This window comes from Cydia pomonella, chromosome 3, assembly GCF_033807575.1.
Source record: "Cydia pomonella isolate Wapato2018A chromosome 3, ilCydPomo1, whole genome shotgun sequence".
Classification (NCBI taxonomy): domain Eukaryota; kingdom Metazoa; phylum Arthropoda; class Insecta; order Lepidoptera; family Tortricidae; genus Cydia; species Cydia pomonella.
The window spans coordinates 28375981-28396249 of record NC_084705.1 but is presented as its reverse complement, the minus strand read 5'-3'; the positions used below and the strand labels follow the sequence as shown (position 1 = coordinate 28396249).

The following is a 20269-nucleotide window of genomic DNA, read 5'->3' as shown; positions in this document are numbered from 1 at the left end:
TTTAAACAAAAATTTCAACTAGGAGGAGGAAACTAAGTACCTAGAGCGTTCGGGCTTTCTCGGTTCCGTTCGGCTCGGCATTGCTCCGAGCAATTATTAGGGTTAGCACAACTTGACGTCCCTTTGCGTGAAAAACCATAGATAAGATAATTTCATGAATTTTGACAACCCTAAACAGCCGAAATGGATAGTTCCATACATTACAAAGGGACAACATGATTCGGCCCTAATCACTGTCAAAATTCGGCTTTTTAGGTAGTTTCCTGTCTGTACGGTAGTACTATTATTTATTCTGTGTGGTAATACAATTTAAAATTCAAGTTCATCTTTTGCCGTTAGGGTTGCTAGATGTCTTGAATTTTCCTGACATGTTGGACGTTTTGGTGAGAGAATGTTTTTTTTTTTTTGTGGAATTGTGGACATCATATCACCTGCCTGTGTATTGCGGGCAGCTCAGTCTCATGATAGATCAATGCGGTTTAGGTCTGAAGATATCGATACGAAAAAAGTGCCAAAAATATGTATACACGACTTTATTGCCTATATATTAAGGTAGTGTATACATATTTTTGGCACATTTTTGGTACCGATATTTTCAGACGTGACTGTACAAGTAGACTTTTCCCCTGAGGCTAAGGCTTAAGGCTTCTAGTTAGGGAGTTAGTTTCAGATTTAAAAAAAATGTCAGGCTTTTGAAGCTTGTATCTGGTAACCCTACCGGACAGAGGTGTATAGTTCAACATCCGTGATGTTAACGTTGTTCTTATTACTTAACGAGTTCTCGCCTCATTATAACCGTATCAACACGTAGTACGCGTTGTGACCTACTTATAATGGTTCGTAGGAGGCAAGCGTTAGGTACGCGATGAAAATATGTACAACCATTCTAATCGCTTACAGAGAAGTTGTGTTGATTGCTTTGGTGAACCAGTAGAACCATATTACCAAGATATCTTATGGTATATTATCGCTCCATCTGTGACGGACTTTACGCCTCTCCTAGCTGCTACGGATCTCAATACAGATACACTAGTACCCGAGAGTTCTCGCCTAGGCTAGGTAAGTGACGACAATACGGGGCCTAGATGGCTTCCCGCGGATCGATCGGGCGCCTGCGCGCCGCTCGCGCCCCGTACAAAGGCAAGGCTCGCAGCCCTGTCAAAATAATACTCGATTTTACCCTAATTTTCACCACTCACGACACTCGCTGTCCGAAAAAATATATAATCCTCACAAATGAAGTCATTTTAAATAGAATCAAATAATAATTCAAACTGTGACGCATGTTTATTTTTTCGTAAATTTATCGATTGTGTTTTTTAAAGTGTTTTTTTATTGATGTGCGTGTTTCGTGCCGGTTTTTGACGAAAATTGTCTGGTTGAAAATGTAGCGAGTTGAAGCCAAGGAGGTGAGTCTACTGCTAGTACTTGTGGCTGCTTACTTGTTGCGCCAGCTTGTTACGTAATGCATTTTATTTGGGACCACTGGGCTCGGATTCTGGACCCTAGCCTAGGAATAGTAAATCAATGTTGGTACGACTATCTTATTTTATAAAAAAAAATGCATAATAAATATAGATCTCATAATAATGCGCAGATATATACTTTATTTATTTAATGTTGCGTATATCGCAGATGGCTTTCTTCATGCGACTCTTCTATTAATTACGTTAAACAATAATTAAAAACCAGTGCCTTACAGTATCTGAGATAAGTACTAAATCAAAATGTACCCTAGGACGAGTATATACTTGTTTCAATAGGACGTGATAGTAATGTATTAAAACACAAATGAAATAAATAAAACCAAAAATGAATAAGCTGTATATGTGGATCATAAACATAATTTAAAAACCATCCATCCATCCATGAAATTATCTGTGTCGGACTGTTTTGATTTTCAGGCTAATTGATGTCAGTTTTGAATGCCATGCTTCTCTTTGCGGCCTAGTAAATTAGCCCGTTATTGCGAATATTTGAAGTGCATTAGCTCCTTAAGAAACAAAAATATGAAAAAAAAAACAAAACAGTCCGACACGGATATTAATAAATAATAATAATCTGTGTTGAAAAAATCATTGCTCTAGCTTCAAAAACCCCGGAGGAAACAGTCGAGTACGTTTGTATGGAGAAAAGACAACTCCTGCTGCCTCGTAAGCGCATGGGCATGAGTTACTATAATATAAAAGGTTACGATTAGTTTGATATTGAATATTTTAAGTAAAAAATGTTTAACTAAAATCACGCTCCGAAGTGTAGGTTTCGCAATGTAGAAAGACGCATAGATAAAAAGAGCAAGGAGATAAGAGTCCTCATTTAAATCAGTGCTGACATTTTCATGGCTAAGCAGTAAGAGCGTGCGACTTTCAATCCGAAGGTCGCGGGTTCAAACCACGGCCGTACCAATTAGTTTTTCGGAACTTTTTAGTGGAACGTAGTATGACATGTTAGGTAAATGATATTTACCAGTTGCTTTTCAGTGATAGAAAACATCGTAAGCAAACAGAACTAATCCCAATAAGACCTATAGTTTTCCCTCTGGATTGGAAGCTCGGAAAGCAGTCGCTTTCATAACAAGCTTAATAAAAAAAGTGGCCAAGTGCGAGTCGGACTCGCCCATGAAGGGTTCCGTACCATTTATGACGTATTAAAAAAACTACTTACTAGATCTGGTTCAAACCAATTTTCGTTGGAAGTTTGCATGGTAATGTATATCATATATTTTTTTTAGATTTTTCATTCCGTTATTTTAGAAGTTACAGGGGGGGGACACACTTTTTTTCACTTTGGAAGTGTCTCTCGCGCAAACTATTCAGTTTAGAAAAAAATGATATTAGAAACCTAAATATCATTTTTGAAGACCTATCCTTAGATACCCCACACGTATGGGTTTGATGAAAAAAAATTTTTTTTTTAATTTTTATGGCGTATTAAAAAAAAACTACTTACTAGATCTCGTTCGAACCAATTTTCGGTGGAAGTTTGCATGGCAATGTATATCATATTTTTTTTTTAGATTTTTCATTCTGTTATTTTAGAAGTTACGGGGGGGGGGGGGACACACTTTTTACCACTTTGGAAGTGTCTCTCGCGCAAACTATTCAGTTTAGAAAAAAATGATATTAGAAACCTCAATATCATTTTTAAAGACCTATCCATAGATATCCCACACGTATGGGTTTGATGAAAAAAGATTTTTTGAGTTTCAGTTCTAAGTATGGGGAACCCCCAAAATTTATTGTTTTTTTTCTATTTTTGTGTAAACATCATAATGCGGTTCATAGAATACATCTACTTACCAAGTTTGAACAGTATAGCTTTTATAGTTTCGGAAAAAAGTGGCTGTGACAGAATCGGACAGACAGACGGACATGACGAATCTATAAGGGTTCCGTTTTTTGCCATTTGGCTACAGAACCCTAAAAACTACGCCAATTCTTGGGATTAGTTGCTTAGCGGAACCCAGGCTCCAATGAGCATTAGCAATAAATCGGGACAAACGCTAGGAAGAAGAAAATTGACATTTTCAGGGCTATATTGGTACCTATTGAGCGTGTGTGGATTCTACCTATGGCGGCATGGTATAGCGTGGTGGTACCTTTAGTTGTGTTGTGGCCAATACCACCTACTACTACCTACCATTCATAAATTTTGTCTGTAAGCATGTACCGTTTGAGTAAATAAATAAAAAATTGCAACAAGCAGGCCAATTCGAACGTATACTGAAATATCTGAATGATGTCATTTAGTTATCGTGCGTCTCACTTACATATACGGACAATTACTAGCGAAATGCACAATAACTGAATGACACATTTTGATGTCAGTATAGGATCGGATTGGCTTGAAGGGGGTTGCATTTATTATATTACGTTCGATTACAAATGAAGTTTCACCTTATTTCCGAAACTTTTAATTTCAAATTTAACTCGCAGTTTTTTATTATGATATATTAATATTAAACCAGTGTGTTAAATAACTTTTTCTACTCGTCGACTGCAAAGCTTAAATTACGATTTCGTATATCAAACTATAATTGCGTGCTTTTCATGTATGGGCTCCCAACTCAACTCTAAGATTCTTTTCGATACGCTGTAGTCAACTATAAAAAAAATTGGCCAATCACGTGCAGCCGCGCTCTCATAGAAAATACTAAACGGGCGCGGGGCGCGGGGTCGTGCAGTCGTCGTCGAGAGTTCGCAGAGTTTATGTCTTTTGTACTACATTTTTGTCTACTGAGATACTTACCAATTTTCATCACTTATTTAGGTTTAATAATAAAAAAAGTATTATTTAAGATGACTCGTAGAAAAAGTACTGTATACAATAGTGATATAATCAAGCTTTTCAATACCTTACCTTACTTAGGCAACTCAGCAAGCTTCGTTGCCTAAACACGGTACTCGACTGAAAAGCTCTCTATTATATCACGATTATATAAAATACTATTGTAACATAAAGTAAAGTGTTGCAACTGTGTTAATAGTTCTGCGCACTATTTAGGTCATGTCGCCCATTCAACGTTTGCTTTGAGACCGCTAAAGAGTTCTTTAAAAGGAAAGGTCTATTCAGCAAAGTTCTCGTACAGAGCTTCCTATATCTTTGCACCGACTGCAATAGTAATAGTTTAGATAGTTTAGATATAGACACCCTGCGTACATTTTGCACACATAGGTATATACAATGACGATTGCGCTTAACCCTATGAACGCCAGATGGTGAAGGAATATGCCGTGCCAGGCGATCGTGATTATTTAAGCGAAATTGAACTTTACGGAGTCCCGCGTAACTCCCTATTGCATTGGCGAAGCTGATGGCTGTGGCCGTGGTTGGCGTCCTTAGCAAGATTTTCCACAGCCGTCTGTGGCGGTCAAAGGGTTAAAGATCTCTTATGCTTACGGTAGGTAGATAATACAAGCAATTTTTATTACCTATAGTTTTTGTAGTATACTACGTATACACCGAATTCCGATTCCAGAAAATTAAAAAAAAAAGATTTTCCCAAAAACAACAGATGCTTTCAGCACACATGCTATGTAGTTATTTGTAGGATACAAATTTGACCAAGTAGCGATGATAAAATTAAACTGTGCTCAAATTGGTTAGATAATCTATAGATACCTATGTATAGGTAAGTGACCTTGGGGAAAGACCAGAGATGCTTTATATAAGTATTGTTCGATGTTCGTGTAATAGCTGCGACGAATTACACACAAAGACCACAGACAGGTTATGAATATGCCTTTTAGTTCGTCTTATAGGCACATTAATATATGTATGGTTAGTTTGTAAAGAGTTAGGGCTATCTTTGAGCGTATTACTTCGCTATATTTTTTTTATACCACGTCGGTGGCAAACAAGCATACGGCCCGCCTGATGGTAAGCAGTCACCGTAGCCTATGTACGCCTCGACTCAATGTACCTGCGACACAGCAACGCAAACACACCTACTGGCGTGCCCCGCATGCCCGCATCACTGCTCGGAGCTGGATCTCAGAGACGCGACAGCCAGGGCTGTCAATACCGCTGCCTATTGAGCTTCCGTCGTATAAAAAAAGGAACCTCGACACGAAGAGAAGAAGAAGCCTATGGACGCCTGATATAGGTAGCTGAACGGCCTTTAGCCTAGTCGGTGGAGACCCTGCTTGCGAAGCATGAAGTCCGGGTTCAAATCCTGGTATGGGCATATTTGTGTATTCATCACATTTGTTTCTGAGTTATGGATATTTTCTATGTAATTCAAGTATTTATCTATTATATTATATGTATCGTCGTCTAGTACCCCTAACACAAGCCTTATTGAACTTTCCAGCGTCCATATCATCTATATGTGGGGCTTCAGAAAAAAGTGTACCGTTTACTTTTTTTTGGAAAAGTATTACATTTTGGGTTATTACTTCTCAGAATCACGAAGATTACCTGTTCAGTGTTCAGTAATCATTTAAAAAGTAGGTAGATCCCTAGTTTTCAATACAAAATGAGTGATTTTTTTTATGACGGTCCATAATATGTATGTGACATTCCACATGTATAAAAATAAGTTAAATTTGTACGAAACCTTCGATGGGCGAGTCCGACTCGTACTTGTCCGGTCCTTTTTAGGGTTCCGTAGCCAAATGGCAAAAAACGGAACCCTTATAGATTCGTCATGTCAGTCATGTCCGTCTGTCTGTCCGATTATGTCACAGCCACTTTTTTCCGAAACTATAAGAGCTATATTGTTCAAACTTAGTAAGTGGATGTATTCTATGAACCGCATTAAGAAGTTCACAAAAAAATAGAAAAAAAAACAATAAATTTTGGGGGTTCTCCATACTTAGAACTGAAACTCAAAAAATCTTTTTTCATCAAATCCATACGTGTGGGGTATCTATGGATAGGTCTTCAAAAATGATATTGAGGTTTCTAATATAATTTTTTTCTAAAATGAATAGTTTGCGCGAGAGACACTTCCAAAGTGGTAAAATGTGTGTCCAAAGTGGTAAAATGTTGAACAAGGTCTAGTAAGTAGATTTTTTTTTAATACGTCATAAATGGTACGGAACCCCTCATGCGCGAGTCCGACTCGCACTTGGCCGCTTTTTATTTCCAAAGTAGTGACCATTTGTCTCTTAACGTGAGACGACTTGTACAACTCATTAGTACCTATTAGTAAATGGGTTTTATGGTGCGTCATTATAACCGATCTAATCGCTAAATGAGCTTGGCTGGTCTAACCAGTCAACGTCTTAACCTTTCATGTATGTGTAAAATGTCAAAAATCGTAGGTCAAATCTTGATCTTAGAGCAAAATAAAAATCGTTTTTGTTTTTTTTTTTAAAGATGAGAATAATTCAGTCAGGATCCTTATCATGCGGGAGTTTTTCAGAAAATACTGTACACATTTAGCGTAAGTTGTTAAGAAAAGATAATCGCTGTCAGTTATGTAACGATAATTAAGCATGAAATAGTTGTCAAGCGGACCCCAGGCTTCCATGTGCCGTGGCAAAATGCCGTGAGGAAGAAGGAATTAAGCATGAAATCTTTATGGGAATTAACTTTTGCCTTTTTTTACATGGAATATCGCTTATAGTTTGTGAAATTAACACCAAAACCATTTTTTAATTGAAAATTAATTCTTAATTGTCGTTACAAAACTGATAGTGATTAACTTTTCTTAACTAACGCTAATTGGGTACACTACACTATCTTCTGAAAACTATCTACACAAACAAGAGGTTAAAGTTAAAGCTTTCAATTATAACGTGGCCGTTTTTAGTTTGCAGGTTGACTTGGGCCTGATGGTCGTAGGGCTAGAGCTCCAATATTATACACCCTATTCCATATATCAAGAATCGGAAGTTAGAAAATTTGTAAGCATGATCAGAAAGAGTAGCACGCATTAAAATAAAGAGTGACGGCCTGATTACTTCAGTTTTTTTTTATTCTAAACATTTTCAGTTTGCCCCTCGTAAAAAATCCGCGCGCGACAAATGTTCTCCACATATAGAAACATAATTATCTCTGTTTGTTAAGCTGTTGAAGAATGGTAGATACTTTTGACGCGTAGTCTAATCCGCTACTTTTGATGCTGACTGTACTTTGTTAAAGGGGCGCGAGGTATATTTATATCCGTACCTAGGTATATAGAAGCGACAACACGGCACACGGCCTACACGTGCCTATCAAGATCCGACTTTGCCGAAATTCTCCCAGGTATTTGCGTTCGGGCTTTCATATGATATTAAGCTTTAGTTACAAGGAACAGTCGAGCTGACAGGGGTTTCATACCCACGTTATACATACGATGTCGGAAATTTATGACATGTTCTCAACGCGCAATGGGTACCGATATTCTATAATTTTCGTTGATTCTGCGGGCTTTCGACACTACAGTGTCAGCTAACATGCCAATCGTTAACGCTCTGTAGGAAACGAAACGAAACTGTTACTGTCGCACTAATATGGAAGAGTGATAGAGAGAGATGACTACCCTAAGCTGCGGAACGTTAACGATTGGCAGGTTGGCTACGCGGGCTGTACTGCCCAATTTTTATTTTTTATTTCTTGATACCTACTACTGTTATTTTATTTGTTGTAGGACTTGTAAGTTATTAGCCGTTATAAAAATCAAAAATACGTTTCTCCTTTGAAGGGTAAACGGGACCCTTTTACTAAGAGATGATGTATTTCTGTTGCTGCTATAACAACAAATACTAAAAATGCGCCCAAGTGCGAGTAGGACTCGCTCATGAAGGGTTCCGTACCATTTATGACGTATTAAAAAGAAGATTCTGATTCTGTTATTTTAGAAGTTACACGGGGTGTGGGGGGGGGGGGGGGGGGCACATTTTACCACTTTGGAAGTGTCTCTCGCGCAAACTATTCAGTTAAAAAAAATGATATTAGAAACCTCAATATCAGTTTGGAAGACCTATTCATAGATACCCTACACGTATGGGATTGAAAAAACAAATTTTTGAGTTTCAGTTTTATGGGGAACCCCCAAAATTTATTGTTTTTTTTTCCTATTTTTGTGTGAAAATCTTAATGCGGTTCACAGAATACATCTACTTACCAAGTTTTAACAGTATAGTTCTTATAGTTTCGGAAAAAAGTGGCTGTCCCATACGGACGGACAGGCAAACAGACATGACGAATCCATAAGGGTTCTGTTTTTTGCCATTTGGCTACGGAACCCTAAAAAGTACGGATACGGAACCCTTGTTGGGAGAGCCCGACTCGCACTTGTACGGTTTTTTTCATCGAATTTTTTAATCGTTTACCTAATTACGGCACTTGAGATACAGTCTGTTGATAGACAGACAGCTGAGGCAAAGTTACAACGTTACGGTTTGTCATCCTTCGGGCTTGTAATCCTAACAAATATTTTCACAAAAATGTTACAGACTAGGGAAAGGTATTCAACCCTACAGAATTACCTTCAATAAGATGATACTTAATAATATTTAATTATAGGTACTTAACTATAAATACATACAAACATACAAAAGCGCCGGTGGCCTAGCGGTAAGAGCGTGCGACTTGCAATCCGGAGGTCGCGGGTTCAAACCCCGGCTCGTACCAATGAGTTTTTCGGAATTTATGTACGAAATATCATTTGATATTTACCAGTCGCTTTTCGGTGAAGGAAAACATCGTGAGGAAACCGGACTAATCCCAACAAGGCCTAGTTTATCCTCTGGGTTGGAAGGTCAGATGGCAGTCGCTTTAGTAAAAACTAGTGCCTACGCCACATCTTGGGATTAGTTGTCAAGCGGACCCCAGGCTCCCATGAGCCGTGGCCAAAAAGCCGGGACAACGCGAGGAAGAAGAAGAAGAAGACTTAACTATAAATACATATATACACACACATGTAAAAATTATATGCAGGTTATAAGTGTTTGCCTACCGCCCAACCGAATTCCGAATGTCCCATCGTCAGTCGGTACGCGACGTTTGTGGTTACTAAAGCTGATACCGAGATACCGATAACCAACCCTCTGACGGAAGGGGATATTGGCAGGACGTCCCTATCGCATGCGGGATATTGCATTCCCTAGTGGGATACCTGTGGATGTGTATTTAAGAGGGAAGTCACATGTTCGTCCATATTACAAAAAGAGAAAACATTTTTCCACTTCTAAATATAAGTATTCCATTCTACATGAGTTTTTAAGTATGTTATTGATACAATAAAAACCTAGGTTTAGAGGTTTTCTTTTTTTCAAAATTTGCAAAACAAAAAAAAATATCGAAAAAGCGAAACCTACTTATAAATCTAGAATATATTATCCTGAAGCGATCGACATCAAAATCAAAGTGATCTGTTAAGATTTATGGTAGTGGAAACCGTTTTCTCCAGCAATGGGGTTCTTAGAAAAAATTCCATTATTTCGTTAGATTCGAAAAACTTCCCTCTTCGCTCGTGAACATACTAATGTAACCCTTTAGGGAACTCTAGGTGATTATAACTAAATTAAATTAAAAAATAAATAAAATATAAAATTGGGGTATGAAAACAGTGTGGATAAATTGTGTGGCTTGCGCTATTTTATGGAATGTTTATTTGGGTTTCTTAAAAGTGGTATTGTTTTGTTTATCGTTAAACAGTTTTCTTACCAGAACATTTTTCGTCGGTCGTAACGGAACAACTATGGGGTGCCCCGCTATGAGGCGGATTATGTCGAATAAGTTTTTTTTTTTGTTGTATTTGTTAATAAATGATCGATACTCAAACATTTTTTTTATTCTACCAGTATTCTAACCTTTCGCGACCAATATCATACGAATCGCTCCGTTGTTTACTTGCGTTCCTATTCTCATCGGAACAACTTACTCTCGGCCCTATTAGCCCCAATCTCCCCTACATACATATTCTTTGGCACTTTGCCCGTGCCGATATTTAATACCTTGCCTGTACGTGCTTTTGGCTGGAGTCTCATTGGTGCTTTTTGGTGGAAATGAACACCCCTACGTGGAAACAAAATCGATAAGACTGTAATCTTTTTACGCTCCTTGTGTCTGATTCGTCGCTCTCTATTGCGCCCTCAGCTGTGAAGTGAATTTTGAACTCACTGTGATACATTTTGTCTCAGAAAATTTCTGATATTTTCATTTTATTCTTAATGACATCTAAAAATAAATATTGTTGTAAGTGCATTCAGAAACGAGATGACTACGAAATTACGAATACTTATTGATGAAATTCGCAGTACTTTATAATCTAGCACAACTTTCCAAGACTCCTAAAGGTATCCTTCGAAGTCGGAGTAATCAGCCTACACCAGCATTACTGCTGCAGTATTGCAGCGCGACATTACTGCCGACTGCATTGCTGTCACGAATGTCATACCAGATGTTGCTGCCTGGAATTTAGACATTTGCGGTCGCAATGCAGTCGGCAGTAATGTCACGTCACGCTGCAATACTGCCGCAGTAATGCTGGTGAAAGTCTGAATCCGAACGGCACCTGTAGTTGTAGACGCGCGACGTAAGTTGCTGAAGTTTAAAGTGCTTCTATTTTAGTTACCCCAATGCAGTGGTTCTTAACCTTTCCAATTCTGCCAACCCCTACGACTAACCGGGGAATCTGATTTCACCCCTCCTACCAATATTCTTTCTTTTAATTTTTATTATATTTAATTGAGCTTATTACCCCCGTAAAATACCAGTTTACCCCTACCGGGGGTAATTACCCCCAGGTTAGGACCCGCTGCCCCAATGCAACATCATTCTAAACCCTAACGAAATGTGAACCGAAATATACATGGTGTAACACGAGGAACCTGAAAGATTTTAACACTCACTTCTAAGGCCAAAAGAAGGTTTTTTTTTTATATGAGTAAATTTAAGTGAATTTCGCCAAAAAATTATAAATTTAGTTTTATTTTTCAAATTTTTGAATGTATTTGTACACAAAAAGTTAATGTTATAGTAAAACTGGCACTGAAAAGGATTTTTTTACGAACTTTTTTTGTAAAAGCTTGTTTCTGCACTTTCTGTTTCTTGTCACTTTTTGACATCTATCAATAAGGATATTTAGACTACGCCCCATAATGGTATCATCGCCATCAAAGTGGCTTTTTCCACTAAGTTACATTACAATAAGATGTTTTTTTGAATTGGTATTAATTCTAAAACTAGGCGAAATCCAGAAAAGTTTATATGACATTTTAGTCTCTAAATGTAATCGGTTACACCGTTCCTCACGCTACACCGTGTACAATCACTATTTCCTTACACAAAAATTACCATAAAAACCCCATTCCCCTCACCTCGAGCGGACACGGACAATGATCGAACATACAAAATGCATAATGTAGGCCGGGCCGAGCGACCTACTAGCAGTGGGTCAAGGTTGCCCGGGACCAGTGCATCGGGACCCCTTCCGTACTCCTGACGCCACAATAGGTGTCAAGTTGACGGAAAGGACGGTGGGAAATAAGCTCTTAGGCAAAAGTTGATGTTATCTTATTTAAGCAAATTGGGCGAACGAATGAACAGCCCTGACGTCTTTTGCGGGAGTATCTAAATTGAAGGCATTTGTATCACTAATGTTCTCTCTTAACTATTATATAATAAACTAATTCTGTGTTGGCTAGGAGCCGTATTCTGATATAATAACAGGTTAGCAATTAGAAGGTAAAATAGATATTTCTAATAAAAAAAAAAGTTATTATAATTCAATTCACAATATGCATATCGTAAAAATGAATCACACACACTCAATTTAAAGAGGCAACAGGAGTGGCCATTTCTTCCGTGGTTTTTGAAGCTAGAGTAATGTTTTTTTTTTAACACAAATTATTATTATTAATATCTGTGTTTGTTTTGCTTTTTTTTATTTTTGTTTCTTATGGCGCTAGTGCACTTCAAATATTCGTAAAAACGGCCTAATTTACTAGGCTGCAAAGAGAGGCATGGTATTCATAATTGGAATAAATTAGCCTAAAAGGCACAATAATATCATTACCATTTAGATCTCAAAATTCCGTTAAGTACATTCGGCTAAGTTTAGGAGGACGAAACAGTCGAGTACGAAACATCGGTTTTTTGAGGTTTATACGCAGGATTTTTCGCATAATCCGGCGTTGTCCTTATCGCACTAGTTTTAATAGCCGTTTCCGTTAGCGATATGGATATATTCACCTAAAATATTTAAATCTCAGCTCCCGTATCGTCTTAACGCCTTCCATTATGTAGCAGTCACATAAACTACTATTGTCTATCCTGATCCGATTTATCCTACAGAGCGGGGGCTCTTACTAAATTGGTCAATTCCCCGATGGTTGGGCGGCATAAATATTTACATGCGGTCTTTCCTTGTTAATTTGGCTTACTTAGGGCCGTGTTGTGCAGTTAATGGAATATTGGGGTTTGGACGGATACACACGTTATAGGACAGTCTAATAGAGATACGTTTACTTTTAGATACATCATAAATCAGATTTATAATACTACCCCCGACGTGATGTGTATATGGTTAAAATACCTGTGTGATGGTTTTATGAAAACTTGCTTTCACCTTGTTTCATAAACATTCACTCGCTTTTAATGCTTTCCATTATGTAGCAGTCTAGCAGTCACATAAACTAGTTACTATTGTCTATCCTGATTCCTGATCCGATTTAATCCCACAGAGCGAGGGGTCTTACTAAATTTGTCAATTCCCTGATGGTTGGTCAGCATAAATATTTACATGCGGTCTTTACTTGTTACATTTGGCTTAGTTAGAGCTCTGTTGTGCAGTTAATGGAATAACTGGGATTAGATGGATACACGTGCGACGTTTGGACGTTTATAGGACAGTCACGAGATACGTTACCTTTTAACGGCTTATTAGTAGTGTTGATTAAGACTCGATTCTTTTGAGTCCTCTGCTTTAAGACTTGACTTAGCTTTTTATAGTATTTTATGCAACAGTTGTAGTCTACTTATACAACGTTGCATACAATATTTTTCCTACGAGTCAACAAAAATAAATCTTAATTTAGGTAAACAAATTACAGCAAAACTATATAGCCAAGACGCGCGAGCATACCTTGTTACGCGCCCAGCCCGCCCCGGGCCGCGGCCAGCCGGTCAGCGACACCTCCTCGTAAGTCATGACATGAGGCCCTGGTACTTGCTACTTGCTAAATTAAATTTTTGGACAGTTTTTTCTCAATTTTGGCCACCGTAGCCTACGGAGACTAACAAGCAACGCTAAGCGGTCTTCGTAGTCTATGGGTGTTGCTATATTACGGGTGTCACATGCGTGTTTCTGACTTATGATTATGAAGTAATTATTTTTACTATGCAACCAAATGAATATTTTGTAAGTTGGCAGCAATGCACTTATGAGGAATAGACAATATAGACTTTTCTTGAAACCTTTTATATTCGTGTTAATGAATGCATAAATGACAGATAACAGTAGAGGAGTAGGAAAAACTTATAATTAAATCGACACTTGAGTTCATTTTAACCCCCGACGCAAAAATAGGGGTGCTATATGGTTGATGCTAATGTCTGTCTGTCTGTGGTAACGTAGCACTTCAACGGATGGACCTATATTGATGCGGTTTTTTTACGTGAAAGCGAGTGTCCTTGCGGTGGTCCTTAGCTATGTTTGATAAAAATCGATCCAGCAGTTTGAAGAGTATCAGCTTTTTTCAAAACGATGTAAGGCATTTTTGGTATAAAATGTCTTCTTGGTATAGTCCGTCCATTAGGCTTCACGTGTACAAGGGTTTGACAAAACGACTTAAATAATGTAGTTTTGTCCATCCCCGTTACACTGTGCAAACTTACCAGCCAAAATATTACAGCGAACACATTACATACGAAGCAATGGAATATCTTGAAAAAAATCCTGACAGCACTCTAAAAATCCTGACATTACCTGGACAGTGATTTTTCCAAACCCCACTGGGGTTTCTTTAATTTCGTATTTAGAAGTTTTTTTTAATCTGTAGCTGAAACTCCAAACTTTTATGAAAATGAAAATGATATTGATAACAATAGTTACAGGTCGTCTCTTGTTAAGAATATTAAACCTACATACACAAGGTAAGTTTATTGTTTTTAATTATACGTATTTACAATCGAAAATTCGTTACATTATTTTATACATTTAAAAATTCATTATTAAAAATTAAACTATAAGGTAAGTGGCATGTCAAAAAATTCATTGTAATCATAAAACGTTTTAGTAAGGAGCCACTTGTTTAACCTACATTTAAAACCGGCGGCGGAAGTTGTATTTCTGACACATTCCGGGAGGCGATTAAATACTGGTGGTCCGAGACTTTACGTGAAAAATAGAATAAATGCGGGATGGATGAAATGGCGACAGGTCTCTGGAACAACTTGCGATCCACGAATGCCCCTTAAACTTAAGGGGAAAATCTACAGGACGATCGTGAGACCTGTTGTAATGTATGGATCAGAATGCTGGGCGACGAAAGTGACGGATGAAAGAAGAGTGCACGCAGAGGAAATGAGAATGTTGAGATGGATGTGTGGAGTGACGAGAAAGGATCGAATTAAGAATGAGTATATAAGGGGAAGTTTGAAAGTAGCACCGGTAGCGGAGAAGATAAGGAGTGGTAGGTTAGCGTGGTATGGGCATTTAATGAGGAGGGATGAATGCCATATAGGAAAAAGAATGTTAGGAATGAATGTTGATGGACGGAGAGCGGCTGGTAGACCCAAAAAACGATGGATGGATTGTGTGAAAGAGGATATGAGAAAGAAAGGAGTGAGTGCTGAGGTGACGAAAGATAGAGGAGAATGGAAGAGAAGAACATGTTGTGCCGACACCACATAACGTGGGATAAGGGCAGGAGGAAGAAGGTCCGAGACTTTTAGCTAGCTTCTAGTGGTTAGTTGAGGTTTCTAAAATTCCTGACACTCGCGAACCGTGTGTCGTAGCCCTGACAAAGGCCGAAAAATTTTGAAATGTCTGAGGATTTATGGCAACGCTAGGTTACGCGGACTCCTATGCCTTCCTACACAAATTAAACAAGCTTTTAATTCTAAGGAAAACATCCTTCACTAAAATATCCTCTTACGGAAAGAGAAGGGTACCTGGCACCTAAAACGCAGTAAAAGCCCCTTGTGGGTTTAATGAGCCAATTAAACTCCAACAATAGCCTATTGTCCTCGCATTCGCACTTAACGGGTGTGAATTAGGATCTGTGTGCATTTTGACACGTACTTTTGGGATTTTGTGATAACTCGTTATGTGAGGCATTTTAAATTCCTCATGTGAAAAGAAGCGGAGATAGAACATTTCAATGTTATTCTTTGTCGCATATAGATGCCAGGCCATTTGGTTTGTGGGATTCCAGTGGCGGACTGTCCATGGATATGTAAGGAGTTAGGGAGGGATCATACATAAATAGACTAATTAATACTAACTATTTTGGTTCAGTGATCTACAAAGAAAGAATCTTGGCCGAGAGCTTGCCACCTGTCCCGATCCTGCGTAGCTTCCTGCCAGTAACTGATACGAAGCTGAAGCACATCCGCCACCACACTGTTTTCATAGCAATACCTGAGCCGACCCACCGGACGGCTACCAGGCGGTCGTCCCAATAACGCCCTCTTGACAGCCGGATCTTCTCCCATTATGAGTAGGTGATCAAACCAGGGAAGTCTCTGGGCTTTCGTTTCGTTGATATTGGGCTCGGCCACTAACCCCTCGATCTCGGCATTTTTCCGGATTCTCCAGGTGCCGTCATCTCTCTGAATAGGTCCCAGGATAATAAATAATAACGGACCACGCCTCACAGCCATACACAAGGTTAGGCCGTGAAACGTTACAAGAATACACGCGTCCAGCATGAAAGTATTCATGTTGGGGGTACCGTCTACCGCGGAGTTGACAAGTTTCGGTACCTTACCGACACATAAATAGGCAATTTAGATAAATATTTGACATGTGTGCCTACTTAGTTGATTGTACTATTTATATTTCCTTGTACTTCATTTAACACAGTACAGTCACGCCTTTAATTGTGACGATCAAAATCGAAAGGGTCCTTATGGCGATCGGCGCTTACGCCATTACTAACGGCGCTCCAATATTAATGCAGTACTACGCGACGTAAGCGCTGACCGCCATAAGGACCCTTTCGATATGGATTGTCACAGTTGTTGATCAATTTAGGGTTTAAGCTACTTGTATTACGAATCAATAATACAAAACTCCGTACAGTCCGTGACGGTACAACTAAACGCAAGTTAGTGTTTTAGTAAAATAAACTGCTTTAACACATTCACTGCCAGACAAAAAACGGCGCACTACCCCAGAAACCGGTGGTCTATAGCTGCGTACAAAACAACCCGTCCAGTGGGTTGTCCGGCATCTGAACAAAGTTCACGAGCGCCCACCAGGTGGGTTCCCGGCAGTGAATGTGTTAATGTTTGTCACATATCACAATTAACAACAATAACATATACTTCCACAGACAGCGGTAGAGCAAAAGTTACACAAAGCGAAACGTTTAGTTAGTTGTAGCAAACTTGACAAAGTTACTAACTCTACCGGGGTTAGCTCAAATGACTGTTGCGATAAACCTCAAACTGTTGCACGTTGTGTTATTGTTTGCTATATAGTATGTTTAATTGTTTATCTTTACAAAGTGTTAATGTATCTTCTCTTTTGAATAGGCGAAAACTACGTAACGTAAAACGGTTACCGTATGAATGATTCACTAACTCACACGTTAACGTTCGAGTACGTTTGTCTGTTACATACAGCACAACAATTTGATGATTCTTGAATTTTTACCGTAACTTTATATGCAAATAAATGTATTGGGGTAATTCAATCGTTCTGGGACTTGAAGCGGGACTGAACTTTAAAAATCTATCATTGCTTTCAAATATATGCTTCTGTGATAATGATAAGTAGGAGCTATAAATACCACAAGTAATGTCAAATTATGTTCAGATATTTAAGTTTGAAGACGCTAGTAAACAAACCATTAACAGAATCCATCCCATCAAAACTTATAAATTCCTGTATTTCCACCAAAAACGATTATTTGCTATAAAATTACCAACATTAAAGCTAATATTACGTCATCATGTCGCGGCTTAATAACCAGAAACGCGTACATGCGCGAATAGTGATGTGCCATTCCCAAATTCCCCTACCCGGATATTCATGTATTCATTGTGTTGCATTTAAAAAAACGAATATGACCTGTTTTTCATTTTCCGTAATTTTTCAGGGTTTTAAAACGATGCCTGAAGTGAAAAAAGCTAACGTGATAATTTTGGCCAGATATCAAAAGGGAGCACACGCGCCTTCACGTACACTATTATTAGATTAGCACACAAAATATTACATATTTATAACAATGTAGTGTTGTTGCAAGGATCATATAAACAGAAGAGCCGAAAAGACGGACATAGAGATTAGACAAAACAGATTAAATATTTACGTGGATAGATTTGAAACGAAATCACGCAGATAGACCCGGGAAATTAACGAAATTGAAACGAGGATTTGTACAAATCAAAGCCCCAATACATCTCACCTAACTAATTATTAATCAAGGCTACTTCCCAATGTTTCCGGAACCAACACATCACTAAAATGTTTATCGCACAAATGTTTATCGTAAACATTTTACGGCGCCTTAGTAAACGCGGCGTTACGACCAGATTAAGGGCGTTTTTTAATGGAGGGTAGAACAACAGGTCCCGGCTTTGGTCTATTCCGTTGGTCTTATTTAAGGCCGGAAGGAGGGTTTTATTATGTTGGATTCCTTAATATATCTGCGGAGCAATGATTCTGCGTTGATCGCTTAATAAGGACCGAATATAAAGAAATCGTAGCTTTTTTATGTTTTCACGGAGTACAACTCTACTGGTGTAGAGACAGACAGTATTTATTTCACTATTACAACATTTAAACACGACTTTTTTATACATAGACGCTTTGGTAAGCGGACGAGAAAGCGACTAGCGTTAGTCTATATTTCACTTATAAAAGTACGTGAACCTGTCTGAAAAAAATGCATCTGTCTAGAAGAAAACACTCCCCAAACCATTCAGAAACTATTTAAATCCTTACTTGCTTTTTGTTGATCGTTGGCATTAAAAGCAAAGCAGTTTACGGCTTTAAATTTTGCTAACATGGAACGTTTAAAGTAATAACATATAACAGTTGTTAAAGCAAGAAAAAACCTTTGCTTTTTGGATTGCAAACTAGTGTAATTTCAACTTGTTTTCTGTTACAGACGAGGGTGGCGCGGGCGGCAGTTCAGACTCACCAGACAGCAGCGAGGACGAGGTCACCTCACACGTCCCGCCCGCCATGACTGCCCGCGCCCAGGTAGTAGTAAGTGACCCATCTGTACCCTACCCGGTGTCTTGTGTGTTCAGAACCGTATCCTAAGACTGGTGGCAGTTCAGACTCGCCCGACAGCAGCGAGGACGTGGTCACCTCATAAGTCCCGCCCGCCATGAAGGTAGTAGTAAGTGACCCTTCTGTACCCTACCCGGTGTCTTGTGTTAAGAACCATAAGTACCATAACCTAAGTCTGTTGTTCGCCCCGTTGATGAGCATGAGACTAACGCTACGATGGCCGTAACCGCACGTCATTGGCCAACCGTAAGCAGCGTGTGGTCACCCTTTAGGCCATCCCTTGAGTAGCCACTAGCCACTACAGTGAGTACTAGACTTATATCCCGCTTGCCATTACTACCAGTGATACCTAAACCGAGTAAGTTAATCACCAGCTAAGTACTGCGTATTACCTTCCACTTCCACATTGCACGCAACTGAATGGAGAAATTTTAAACCTATTGGCGCATTCGGTAGGATGCTTCTTGGTGTGGTATCTTTCGTTTTCTATGTATTATTTTCGATATATGTTTAAATGTGAATTGACAAAATATGTTTCTAATGTGTGATATCGTGGTGTAGCGTATACCCAAACCAAGCCGAAATAGATACAATAACCTTTCTTTTTTAATACGCGTGCGTTTAAATTAGACAAATCGACTTGTACCGGGGTAAATCGCCCGGTATTGATGTTTGAAATACAGATATTGTAATATAGGTACATTTATTTCCAGGTGCCGACCATCAGCGTCACGCCACATAGCCCGGGCGTGCTCGACGACAGCCTACAACAACTACGCCAGCTCCATGCGGCCGTGCAACGTATGCGCGCCGCGCCGCTTCCGCTCATGGTAAGTGTGGCGTCTTTATATCAGCTTTACGAGGCACAACATTGAGCTTTTATCCTGTTCTGCACCTCATGCTACGTCTACCGGAGAAAGAACTTCCTCTAAACCTCGCTGTTTTCGATCTGAAATGGCACCTTCTGCTATGTATGTGCTACTATTTTTAAACCTCATTAGGAATCTAGATGTGCTTAATCGACCGCAACGATTGTTTTAGTCCACTGTGACCTTATTTACCTTAATCTATGAACTGTGGAAGCCTTAGTAATGGCCATGGACATGTAAATGTATTTTGGCTACGTAACTGTAAACAACACATTGACTTATTGTTCCGTATGTTGTATATTCTAGTTGATTAAGATTAGATTTTCGCTTCCAATTTCCTCGCGTGTATATTTCAAACAATGAATCATTTATGAAATAAAATACGTAGGAACGAAAGCGTCTGATCAAATCACTCAGAACAAAAAACAAGCTTAATTGAATAAAAGCGGATGCAAGAAGCAAATACGCTTCCCATTTTACCCCGTCTGTGAGAAATGAAATCAGTTTATGAATTCTCAAAGCTATTATTGGATTGCAGCCCCTGTTTCCACCT

The 20269-nt window shown here is 38.9% G+C and overlaps 1 protein-coding gene across 1 annotated transcript in view; it reads left to right on the top strand.

Moving 5' to 3' along the window:
- The window catches only part of LOC133516481 (rho guanine nucleotide exchange factor 18), a 77890-nt gene that overhangs the window by 4913 nt on the left and 52708 nt on the right, over positions 1 to 20269 (top strand). The window contains exons 3-4 of the mRNA XM_061849460.1: positions 18720 to 18814; positions 19561 to 19677. Coding sequence (XP_061705444.1) covers positions 18720 to 18814; positions 19561 to 19677 — 212 coding nt within the window. The remainder of the gene's footprint in view (positions 1 to 18719; positions 18815 to 19560; positions 19678 to 20269) is intronic.